General features: G+C 42.7%; 1 protein-coding gene across 3 annotated transcripts in view; it reads left to right on the forward strand.

Moving 5' to 3' along the window:
• LOC143276516 (programmed cell death 6-interacting protein-like) overlaps nucleotides 1-12,294 on the forward strand; it is a 43,014-nt gene that overhangs the window by 12,104 nt on the left and 18,616 nt on the right. For all 3 annotated transcript variants that reach the window (XM_076581057.1, XM_076581058.1, XM_076581059.1), the window contains exons 4-11: nucleotides 151-278; nucleotides 1,665-1,818; nucleotides 2,565-2,674; nucleotides 3,888-4,004; nucleotides 6,283-6,505; nucleotides 7,573-7,696; nucleotides 9,745-9,922; nucleotides 11,582-11,803. In XM_076581057.1, coding sequence (XP_076437172.1) covers nucleotides 151-278; nucleotides 1,665-1,818; nucleotides 2,565-2,674; nucleotides 3,888-4,004; nucleotides 6,283-6,505; nucleotides 7,573-7,696; nucleotides 9,745-9,922; nucleotides 11,582-11,803 — 1,256 coding nt within the window. The remainder of the gene's footprint in view (nucleotides 1-150; nucleotides 279-1,664; nucleotides 1,819-2,564; nucleotides 2,675-3,887; nucleotides 4,005-6,282; nucleotides 6,506-7,572; nucleotides 7,697-9,744; nucleotides 9,923-11,581; nucleotides 11,804-12,294) is intronic.

The following is a 12,294-nucleotide window of genomic DNA, read 5'->3' on the forward strand; positions in this document are numbered from 1 at the left end:
CGCATCATGAAAGTAACCTCACACAATCTTGCATCTTTCATTGACTGTGCCACAAATGCATCGTGAAAGTAACCTCACACAATGTCGCATCTTTCATTGACTGTGCCACAAACACACATAGTGAAAGTAACCTCACACGCTCTGTTGCAGCCATTGCCTCGGCGGCGTACGAGAAAGTGTGTATGCTGTTCAACATCGCTGCCCTGCAGAGTCAGATCGCCAGCATCCAGAACTTCGAGAATGACGAGGGCTTGAAATCTGCCGTCAAATACTTTCAGGTGAGTTTTTTAGTTTCGGTTTCAGCTTCCCAATGAGGTGTCACTGTGTTTGGACAATATATACGCTACAGATCATCAGTCTGGTCAGATGCCTGACCAGTTGCATTGGTCAGGCCTTGAGTGCATGCATTTATGTTTGTGTGTGTGTCAAGAGCTGATTTCTTCTACAGATTTTTGCCAGAGGACAGCACTTGTGTTGCCATGGGTTCTTTTCCAGTGTGCCATGTGCGTGCTGCACACATGACCTCGGTTTATTCTCTCCAGGTGCTCAGTTTGAATTTCCAGTCAAACTTCGGGTTCTTTTCCAGCGTGCCATATGTGTGCTGTACACATGACCTCAGTTTATTTTCTCTAGGTGCTCAGTTAGATTTTCCAGTCAAACTTTGGGTTCTTTTCCAGTGTGCCATATGCGTGCTGCACACATGACCTCGGTTTATTCTCTCCAGGTGCTCAGTTAGATTTTCAAGTCAGAACTTGGAAGAATGGGTGAGACCTGGATTTGAACTGGTACCCTCATGGACACTGTATTGGCAGATGTCTGGACCATACTGCCACCTTGCTCCTTATTCATGATTCATGGAAACTGCCATCAAATTCTTTCAGTTAAGCGCATGAAATGTGAGTGTTCGAAAGGTTTTGAACCTTTTTTTGTTTCTTATCTTTTTGGAGTGTGAAGCGTGTATGAAAATGGACACTGAGACACATACATACAGTGATGCACTCAGACATGTGCTTACGCATGCGTGCATGCACTTGAGCAGAGTACATGTCTGTATATATGTGTATATGTATTTTTGCGTCCTAACATGTTAGCCACATGAGAGTCATAGTGAATGATTCATGATGATTATGTGTCCACGTGGACAGAATTTCGCTTTCTTAAGTAGGTTCACTGCACCCCGTGTGTCACTGCTCATTTATTTATTGAAATATCTCTTGAGATTTTGAGGCATGTTCTTTCTTTATGCCTTTGGCTTTGATGTGACAGTGTAATCTTTTGATGTTGTTCGCTTTTTTTTTTGTGGTAAGAATGGGTATTAATTAAAAACGAGATGATAAACTGAGGTCCAGTGTGCTGCATGCACTTCTCGCACATCAAAGAACCCATGGCAACAAAAGGGTTGTACCTGGCAAAATTCTGTGGACAAATCAACATTGATAGGAAAAGAAATACACTTGCATGCCAAAAAAAAAAAAAAAAAAAAAACCAAAAAGAAGAAGAAAAAAAAGGACTGAGCTGTTACTGTAGCGAGGTGCTCTTCCTTGGGGAGAGAGCAGCCCAAATTTCACGCAGAAAAGTCTTGTCGTGAAAAAAAGTACACAACAGTACAGTTCAGATTTTCACAATGATTCGCTTCCCTCACCCGAGTGTGTGCGTGCTTACAGCAAGCCAGCGGCATTCTGGGACACCTGAAGGACATCGTCCTGTCGCACGTGCAGCAAGAGCCGACGCCAGACTTGAACCCAGACTTCCTCAGCTCCATGGCGGCGATCATGCTGGCCCAGGCCCAGGAATCCATCTACAGAAAGGCCACACTGGGTGAGCCAACTTTAGTTCAGTTCAGTAGCTCAAGGAGACGTCACTGCGTTCGGACAAATCCATATACGCTACACCACATCTGCCAAGCAGATGCCTGACCAGCAGCGTAACCCAACACGCTTAGTCAGGCCTCGAGCCAACTTTAAACAAACAAAAATAAAGAGAAGATATATATATATTGTTTTCTGCCTCCGAAAAGGGAGTATGGATGCCTATGTGGCGGGGCGAAAACGGTCATACACATAAAAGCCCACTCGTATACATATTAGTGAACGTGGGAGTTGCAGCCCACGAACAAAGAAGATATTGTTTTCTTGAGTTGAATTTTCGTTTGATTGTGGAATGGCAGTAGGAACAAGGAAAAACAGATTGGTTAAAAAAAAAAAAAAAAAAAAAAAATTAAGGGTAGTTGTACATACACCTTTGACTATAATCCCCAGCTTTGAAGCACCTGCTGAGTTAAGAAATACATCCCTTGTGAGAAAAGACTGAACTGTAAATAAATGGAGTTGCAGTGGAGAAACCATTGACCATACAGCTCTCACTTTGCTGTTGTGTGTGTATGTGTGTGTGTGAGTGTGTGTATGCGTGTGTGTTTGTATGTGCATGTGTGTGTGTATGTGTGCGTGCATGTGTGTGTGTGTGTGTGTGTGTGATTGAGCTTAGGAGGAGTTGCAGCCCACACAAACATGGTTCTAAGTCACTGAAGAAAAGAGTTGATTTTGGTTTGGTTTTGCGGTTTTCAGACAAAATGAAAGAGTCAATGGTGGCCAAGCTTTCGTACCAGTGCTCGGAGCTGTACGCTGACGCCATGAAGCTGATGCAGCTTGGGTCCATTCGGGAGTTTTGGCCTCGTGTGAGTGTGTTTGTGTGGGTGGGGTGTGTGGATGTGGGTGGGTAAGGGGTGTGAGTGTGTGCGTGTGTGTGTGTGTGTGTGATTACATGTGTGTGTGGATGTGTGCATGCATGTGTGTGTGTGTGTGCGTGTTTGCCAAGTGATATTATAATTTGCGTGGGTTACGGGAGTGTGTGTTTGCAAGTGTGTCTATATGTTTGTGAGTGCATGCATGTTCTTAGTGTTTTTGTGTTCATGTGTGTATCTCTATGCAGATGTGTGTGTGTGTGTGTGTGTGTATGGGTACAAAAATGTTTAATAATACTTTCCTGATTTTTTTTTTTTTGGGGGGGGGGGGGGGGGGGGGAGGGGCGGGATGTAAATTTTAAAGTTATCTTTTTTGTATGTGTGAAATTGTGTGTGTGTGTGTGCATGTGTGTGGGTGTGTGTGCACGCATGTGTGTGTGTGTGTGTCTGTATGTGTGTATGTTTCCATTTCTGTGCATTTGTGAAGACTCTTTTTTTGTGAAAAAAAAACGAGTGGTTGGAAATATATTTCCTGTATCAATAGCCATATCACACAACTCACAAGGAATTTGACAAACATCTGCATGTTTGGATTGATTGACTTTTAAATCATCTTAGGTATTCTGAATGGGCAGTAACAAATTAACATTCAGTGTTTTGATTGGTTAACTTCTAATTAATCTCAGATTTTTATATGGGCAGCCAAGAATGTTCATATGTGGGTTCTGATTGGTTTGCGGCATTCGTTTTTGGGTTCTCATTGGTTGGTTAGTGACATTCCTCATAGGGTTCTGATTGGTCAGTGACATTTGTACCTGGGTTCTGATTGGTCAGTGACATTTGTACCTGGGTTCTGATTGGTCAGTGACATTGATATCTGGGTTCTGATTGGTCAGTGTTATGAATATCTAGAACACTTGTGCGCCGGTGGTGAGAGAACAAGTGGTGAGGGCGAGGAGTGCATGTGCAGTGAAACGATAGTGAGGCAGGAAGCAGGTTTAATGCTCACCTCGTGGTAAAGTTGCTCTGAAGGCTACCTAGCCTTGACTCACGAGAGCCTAGCCACTCTTGCTGCAAGGTGGGGAAAAAAAACCCACACCTTCCTAGCATGCCTCGCGAGAACCTCGCCTAACTAGCGTGTAGGAAACGCACCTCTGGGTTCTGATTGGTCAGTGACATTCATCTCTGGGTTCTGATTGGTCGACAGGACTGGCTGGCCACGGTGGTGATGAAGCAGGCAGCGTTCCATGCGATGGCGGAGTACTACCAGAGTGTGGTGGCTCAGCAAGGCAAACACTACGGGGAAGAAATCGCTCGCTTGCAGGTTGGTTTGGGGATTTGTTGAATTATGTTTTTGTTTAAAAAAAATAAAAAAATAAAAAAGAATTATTTCTTCTTCATCCAGATTCATTTCTTGGCTCAGATGTGGGCGGTTAATTTTGACACATGTCAGGTTTTGATTCTGAGTTGTTGTTTTTCTGGAAGTTTTAATCCCCTAATATGGAAAAAAAAATGCAAAACAAAATAAACATCATTTTTCCAGATTTGTTTTTGGTCATATGGGCAGTCAGTTTTGACCCAAACTGTTAAGTTTTGATCTGTATTTTTTTGTCAGAGGTTTTTATTCTGTAATTTTGTAAAGATAAAAATTATTTAAGATGAATTTTGGTGGGTTTATTTTTTTCAGGTCTGTTCAATCTTTTTTTTACTCAGTTGACGTGTAATGCATCTGTCGTTATCAGATGTGTGTAAATGAAGCTGACACTGAATATTAATGCATATATTATCATCAGATCTATGTAAATGACACTGACAATGATTGATAGTGCATCTATCTTCATCAGGTGTATGTAAATGATACTGATGTGGAGTGATGGCCTAGAGGTTACGCATCAGCCTTGGAAGTGAGAGAATCTGAGCACGCTGATTCAAATCATGGCTGAGTCGCCGATATTTTCTCCCCCTCCATTAGACCTTGAGTGGTGGTCTGGATGCTAGTCATTCAGATAAGACGATAAACCGAGGTCCTGTGTGCAGCATGCGCTTAGTGCATGTAAAAGAACTCATGGCAACAAAAGGGTTGTTCCTGGCAAAATTCTGTAGAAAAATCCACTTTGATAGGAAAAACAAATAAAACTGCACACAGGAAAAAATACCAAAAAAATGGGTGGCGCTGTAGTATAGCGACATGTTCTTCCTGGGGAGAGCAGCCCGAATTTCACACAGAGAAATCTGTTGTGATGAAAAGGAATACAAATACAAATACAGATAATGAGTAGTATTATGTTTGTGGTCATCAGATGTATGAAAGTCAAGCTGATAATGACTAGCATTATACCTATCATGCTAATATTGTATGTAAATGGAGCTGGTAATGAGTCATTATATATCCATCATCATCAGATATATGGAAATGAAGCTGATAATCATTAATAATGCATCTTTCATCACCTTCACCTTCTGCAATGTGGGCTGCATCCAGAGGGCCCTAGAGATGGCCAAGAAGGACAACGACTTCATCTACAGAATTTTTGCCAGAGACAAAAACCCTTTTGTTGCTGTGGGTTCTTTTATGTGTGTGATGGGCATGCTGCTGCGCATGGGGGCCTCAGTTTATCGTCTCATCCTAAGGACTAGCATCCACACCACCACTCAAGGTCTAGTGGAGGGGGAGAAGATACTGGCAGCTGTGGGAATCGAACCAGCGATCTCAGATTCGCTCGCTTCCTAGGTGGACGAGTTACCACTGGGCCAACGCTCCACATGACTTTGTGTTTGTAAAGCGCTCAGTAGAGCTTGGTCTCTGACCGAGGATAGGCGCTGTATAAGTATCCATATCAGTCAGTGACTCCCACGTTTGTGAAGTGCTTAGAACTTGGTCTGTGACCGAGGATATACGCTTTTGAAGTATCCGTATAAATCAGCCACCCTGTAAAGCGCTGAGTAGAGCTTGGTCTTTGACCGAGGATAGGCGCTGTATAAGTTTCCATATCAGTCAGTGACTCCCACGTTTGTGAAGTGCTTAGAGTTTGGTCTGTGACCGAGGATATATGCTCTAGAAGTATCCATATAAATCAGTCACTCTGTAAAGCGCTTCGAGCTGAGCTTGGTCTCTGACTGAGGATAGGCGCTGTATAAGTTTCCATATCAGTCAGTGACTCGCACCTTTGTGAAGTGCTGAGAGCTTGGTCTGAGACCAAGCATATACGCTTTAGAAGTATCCATATAAGTCAGTCACTCTGTAAAGCGCTTCGAGCTGAGCTTGGTCTCTGACCGAGGATAGGCGCTGTATAAGTTTCCATATCAGTCAGTGACTCCCACGTTTGTGAAGTGCTTAGAGTTTGGTCTGTGACCGAGGATATATGCTCTAGAAGTATCCATATAAGTCAGTCACTCTGTAAAGCGCTTCGAGCTGAGCTTGATCTCTGACCGAGGATAGGTGCTAAATAAGTTTCGGTACCAATCAGTTTTGTACAGTGCTTAGAGCTTGCCGTATAAGTATCGGTATCAGTCAGTAACTGTGTTTGTACAGTGCTTAGAGCTTGCCGTATAAGTATGCGTATCATTCATCGTCATTATCTGCTCTCTCTCTGTCCGCACAGCATGCCACAGAGCTGTTGAACGCATCCCAGCAGAGGGGGGGCACCACCTTCTCCTTCCGCAATGAGGTGGGCCGCATCCAGCGGGCTCTGGAGATGGCTAAGAAGGACAACGACTTCATCTACCACGACAAGATCCCCGACCTCAAGTCCCTCGGGGCCATCGGCAAAGCGGCCGTGGCCAAGCCCGCAGCCCTGGCCTCTCCCATGTCCACCAAGTTCACCGGTCAGCGTTTGTGTTTTTCTGTTGTGTTCATCATCGTTTTATGTTGATGTGTTTTTGTTTTAGCGTATATATGTGTGTGCTGTGTTTGTTCATATGTATATGATATATATGTGTCTGTTCTTTTGTGTGTGTGTGTGTGTTGTGTGTGTGTTCATATGCAAATACGTGTGTGTGTGTGTGTGTGTGTGTTCATTTGTATATATGTGGGTTCATGTGTGGGTTTTTCTTTTGTGTGTTTGGTCATATGTATGTGTGTGTGTTTTTATATGTATTGTGTGTGTTAATTTGTTCATTACTTCATATGTAAGTGTGTGTTGTGTGTTGTGTTCGTATATATGTACATACATGTGTGTGTGTGTGTTCATTCATGACTGTGTGTGTATCTCGTTGTGTGATGACAGATTCGTTTGAGAAGATCATTCCCATGCGGGTGTATGAAGCTCTACAGGTTTTTGACTTAGCCATTTGTATATGTGTGTGTTTTTGTATATATGAGTGTGTTGTTTGTGTTTACTTGTTCATATGTTTATATGTGTGTTGTGTTCATAGGTATATGTGTGTGTGTGTGTGTGCATTTGTGTTTTTGTATACGAGTGTGTTGTTTGTTTATTTGTTCATATGTTTAGGTGTGCGTTGTGTTCATAGGTATATAGTCATTTGGATGAGATGATAAACCGAGGTCCCATGTGCAGCATGCACTTAGCGCACATAAAAGAACCCACGGCAACAAAAGAGTTGTTCCTGGTAAAATTGTGTAGAAAAATCAACTTCGATAGGAAAAAACAAATTAAACTGCACACAGGAAAAAATACGAAAAAAAAAAAATGGGTGGCGCTGCAGTGTAGCAGTGTATGAATTTCACACAGAGAAATCTGTTGTGATAAAAAGAAATACAAATACAAAATACATGTGTGTGTGTGTGTGCATTTGTGTTTTTGTGTATGAGTGTGTTGTTTGTGTTTATTTGTTCATATGTATATGTGTGTTGTATTCATAGGTATGTGTGTGTGTGTGTGTGTGTGTGTGTGAATTCATGACTGTGCGTGTATTTTGTTGTGTGATGACAGATCTGTTTGAGAAGATCGTTCCCCTGCCGGTGTACGAAGCTCTGCAGGCCTTTGACAATCGCAAGAACCAGATGATGAATATGGAGGTGGGCCGGATGAGGGAAGCCACTGGTCTCATCAACAGGTAAGGTTTTTTTTTCATTTTGTTTTGTTTTGTTTGATTTGATTTGATTTTGTTTTGTTTTATTTTGTTGGATTTCATTTTATTTTTTCACTTTCTATTTTTCTTCTACTTCTTCTTTTTTTCATTTTATTTTATCTTTAGCAGTATATTTTTTTTTAGATTCAGTTAATAACAATATGATAATAATAACAATAACAATGATGATAATCATGATAATGATAATAATAATGATGATGATGATAATAATAATAACCACAACCACAACCACAACAGTGGTAATAACAATGATGATAAAAATAATGATGATAATCATGATAATAATGATAAATGTACATTTGTAAAGGGTCTTTTCTCTCAAGGAGCTCAGGGTGCTTTACATGAAAGAAAAAGTTACAGATTACATAATAATAATAATAATAATGGATACTTATATAGCACACTATCCAGAAATCTGCTCTAGGTGCTTTACAAAAACGCTTTTGTTAACATAAAACATTATATCTATGTTACAGACACACACCAGAATGTGACTACACACACACACACACACACACACACACACACACACACACACACACACTGCATACATACATTTTAACATACATGTGTATCTAACAGCTACCCTAACACATACGCACACATAGGCAGGCACAAACTTACATAAACACACGCACACACAATACATATTCATATACATGCATGTAGTTATGTACACATACATATGAACCATTCATGACCACTCTTTCTTTCTTTCACTCTCTCTTCCCCCCTCTCACCCTCCCTCCCCCTTAATATCTCCGTCTCATTTATTCATCTCATAGCTCTGGAAGAATGTATTATAGTCAGCCGTGTCCGACTATGACCGTCAGAACAGCAGAGGAAATAAATCTGGCTGCACAGGAAACAGTGCTGGAATAAAAAAAAAAAAAAAAATGCGGCATGCTAAAGGTGAAATGTTGGCGTTATCCGTGGCAGCGTGACGGTGTCGTTGAATCTGCAGACGTGGTGTCGCATGCTGGATTAGTCCCAATGCAAGTGATGCCTGCTTAAGAAACTTAAAACTGAAACATTAAGACTTAAAATGTTGGTGTTACCTGTGAAGGAATATGACTCTCAAACTAGAAGGCAAAACTGCACAGGCTCTTAGTGCTGCAGCCTTGGGGGCTAGTTGGCCTTTGGGAACCATCCCCAACGCCGACTGTCCTAAAACCCTTTTGACCGAGAGAGTGGGGGATGTAACTTGGGCAAGACAGTCTCCACTAAAATCAAATTTAATTACACATACTTAACCGTGACCCACTAGTGCAGACTGCGGCAGGGGTCTGGCATTCCTGTCCTGTGCAAACTACTATCCGCCTATGCAGAGAAAATGAAAGTAGGTACAGCCGATAACCTCCTGGAAGTAGGTAACCTCCCCTTTGCCCCCCTGACTAGCGCCCTCTTTTTCTGGCAGCCATTATGACTCCTGTTCCTGTGCTCTTCATACAGCTAAGTTTTTTTGTATTTTCTGTCTGTCAATTCTCTGGCATTCTTGTTTTTTGTCAAATTTTATCTTCAACCAGGTCACATAATTATAAGGTTTGATTGGGAGATAGGGCTAAATTCTAGCCCAGATAGTCGGGACAGCAGTTACCTCCTCTGCTGTTCTGATGGTCATAGTCGGAACACGACTGACTATCATATATACATACCTGTGACAGCATGTCGGGACAGCAGTTACCTCCTCTGCTGTTCTGATGGTCATAGTCGGAACACGACTGACTGTCATATATACATACCTGTGACAGCATGTCGGGACAGCAGTTACCTCCTCTGCTGTTCTGATGGTCATAGTCGGAACACGACTGACTATCATATATACATACCTGTGACAGCATGTCGGGACAGCAGTTACCTCCTCTGCTGTTCTGATGGTCATAGTCGGAACACGACTGACTATCATATATACATACCTGTGACAGCATGTCGGGACAGCAGTTACCTCCTCTGCTGTTCTGATGGTCATAGTCGGAACACGACTGACTGTCATATATACATACCTGTGACAGCGTGCTGGCGTCGCTGAACCTTCCGGCAGCCCTGGAGGACCTGTCAGGGAGCAAGGTGCCCCAGTCAGTGACGGACAAGGCCCGGCAGATACAGGAGCTTGGGGGCGTGGCCATGATCGACTCGCTCATCTCGGGTCTGCCTGAGCTGCTCACCCGCAACAGGGAGATCCTGGATGAGGTGAGGAGTGGGATGTGGGTGTGGGGTGGGTGGGTCACGGGGTGGGGGTGGGGAGATGAGTGTTCTGTGAGTGGTGTTTGTGTAGTGTAGTGTGTGTGTGTGTGTGTTGTGTTGCTGATAATTAAGTAGTGCGTGTGTGTGAGAGTGTTTGTGTGTGTGTGTGTGTGTATGTCTGTTGTGTTACTGATACTTTCATTGCATGAGTGTTGTGTGATTGATACTTACATAGCGTCTTTGTGTGTGTGTGTGTGTGTTGTGTTACTGATACTAATGTAGCGTCTTTGTGTGTGTATGTGTGTGTGTGTGTGTGTCTCTGTGTGTTGTGTTACTGATACTAATGTAGCGTCTTTGTGTGTGTGTGTGTGTGTGTGTGTGTGTGTTGTGTTACTGATACTTATGTAGTGTCTGTGTGTGTGTGTGTGTGTGTGTGTGTTAGTATATATGTGTGTGTGTTTCGTGTTGTGCTGCTGATACTTACGTAGCATCTGTGTGCGTGTGTTTGTGTTGTGTTGTGTTGTATTTGTGTTGTGTTGTGTTATTTTGTATTTAACTACACTTGCTGTACCATGACCCACTGGTGCAGACTCCAGCAGGAGTCTGATTCCCTGTCCTGAGCAAACCACTGCCCGCCATTAGGGGCCATTCCTGGGATTGGAACCCTGGACACTTCAGATTGGCAGTCCAACACTTTAAGCACTCGGCTATTCCACCTGTCGTTCAAGTCTGTTTAGACAGTCACTCTGTGGCAAAATGCCACAACTAATTTGCAGAGACTGTCATTTGAAAACTGAATCACTACTCATTAGGAAGGGTTTGACGACCATCTGTTTTTATCTAATTTTCGTGGAGATTCCCTAGTTATTTTTAGCGAGAACTGCATGCGCATGTACGTCACCATTTCTTGTTTTTTTTCTCGATCACCACAAGGCTTAAGTTATGTCGTGGAAACCTCTGTCCTGACGAAGGATTTTGAACAATTTCAGTGACTATTTTTGCAAGTGTACAAGATATATTTGGTTTTATAATTACACCCGTTATTTGCTACAGTCTTTTGTGTTCACTTTGAGCGTGTTTCCTTTAAAGCAACAACAATAACAAGACAAAACAAGATGAGACAAGATATGTTTATATCAGGAAACTCTTGGTGCGGGCACTTGAAAATGCTACGTATTTCACATAACTGATGCCAAGTGATGTGGAGTGATGGCCTATAGGTAACGCGTCCGCCTAGGAAGCGAGAGAATCTGAGTGCGCTTGTTCGAATCACGGTCAGCCGCCAATATTTTCTCCCCCTCCACTAGACCTTGAGTGGTGGTCTGGACACTAGTCATTTGGATGAGACGATAAACCAAGGTCCCGTGTGCAACATGCACTTAGCGCACGTAAAAGAACCCATGGCAACAAAAGGGTTGTTCCAGGCAAAATTCTGTAGAAAAATCCACTTCGATAGGAAAAAAAACAACAACTGCAGGCAGGAAAAAATACAAAAAAATGGGTGGCGCTGTAGTGTAGCGACGCGCTCTCCCTGGGGAGAGCAGCCCGAATTTCACACAGAGAAATCTGTTGTGATAAAAAGAAATACAAATACAAATAACATCTGTCATTGATTCAGAAACGACCTGTCGTGAGACCTTTAACGCCGGCTTGTCGTCGTTGCAGAGCATGCGATCTCTGGAGGCTGAGGAGAAGTCCGACAACCAGCTGCGGGATCAGTTCAAGGAGCGGTGGACCCGCACGGCATCCCAGGCCCTGACCAAGCCGATGCGGGAGGAGGCCAGCAAGTACCGCACCATCCTGGACACGGCCATCCAGGCCGACAAGATCGTGCGGGACAAGTACGACGCCAACAAGCAGGCCATGATGCTGCTGTCCAAGTCTCCTGTAAGTAACGGGTGATGATAATGATGATAGTGATATATAATAGTGATGATAATTGTAATAGTTTTGATGATGATGATGGTACAAGACTGTGTGGGACAAGTTCAACGCCAACAAGCAGGCCTTAGATGCTGCTGTCCAAGTCTCCTGTAAGTAACGGGTGATGATAATGATGATGGTGATATATAATAGTGATGATAATTGTAATAGTTTTGATAATGATGATGATACAAAATCGTGCGGGACAAGTATGACGCCATAGATGCTGCTGTCCAAGTCTCTCATAAGAAACAATGATAATGTTGATGGTGATAATGATAATATAATACCGAAATTATGATAATAGCCATAATCAAATGACGATAATAGAAATGATAAAATAATGATTGTGATACAAGACCATGTGGTACAAGTATGACACCAACAAACAGGGGCATCATACTCTTTGTCCAAGTCTCCCGTAAGTAATTATGACAATGCTGATGATGATAACA

The sequence above is a fragment of the Babylonia areolata genome, chromosome 32 (genome assembly GCF_041734735.1).
Source record: "Babylonia areolata isolate BAREFJ2019XMU chromosome 32, ASM4173473v1, whole genome shotgun sequence".
Taxonomy (NCBI): Eukaryota; Metazoa; Mollusca; class Gastropoda; order Neogastropoda; family Buccinidae; genus Babylonia; species Babylonia areolata.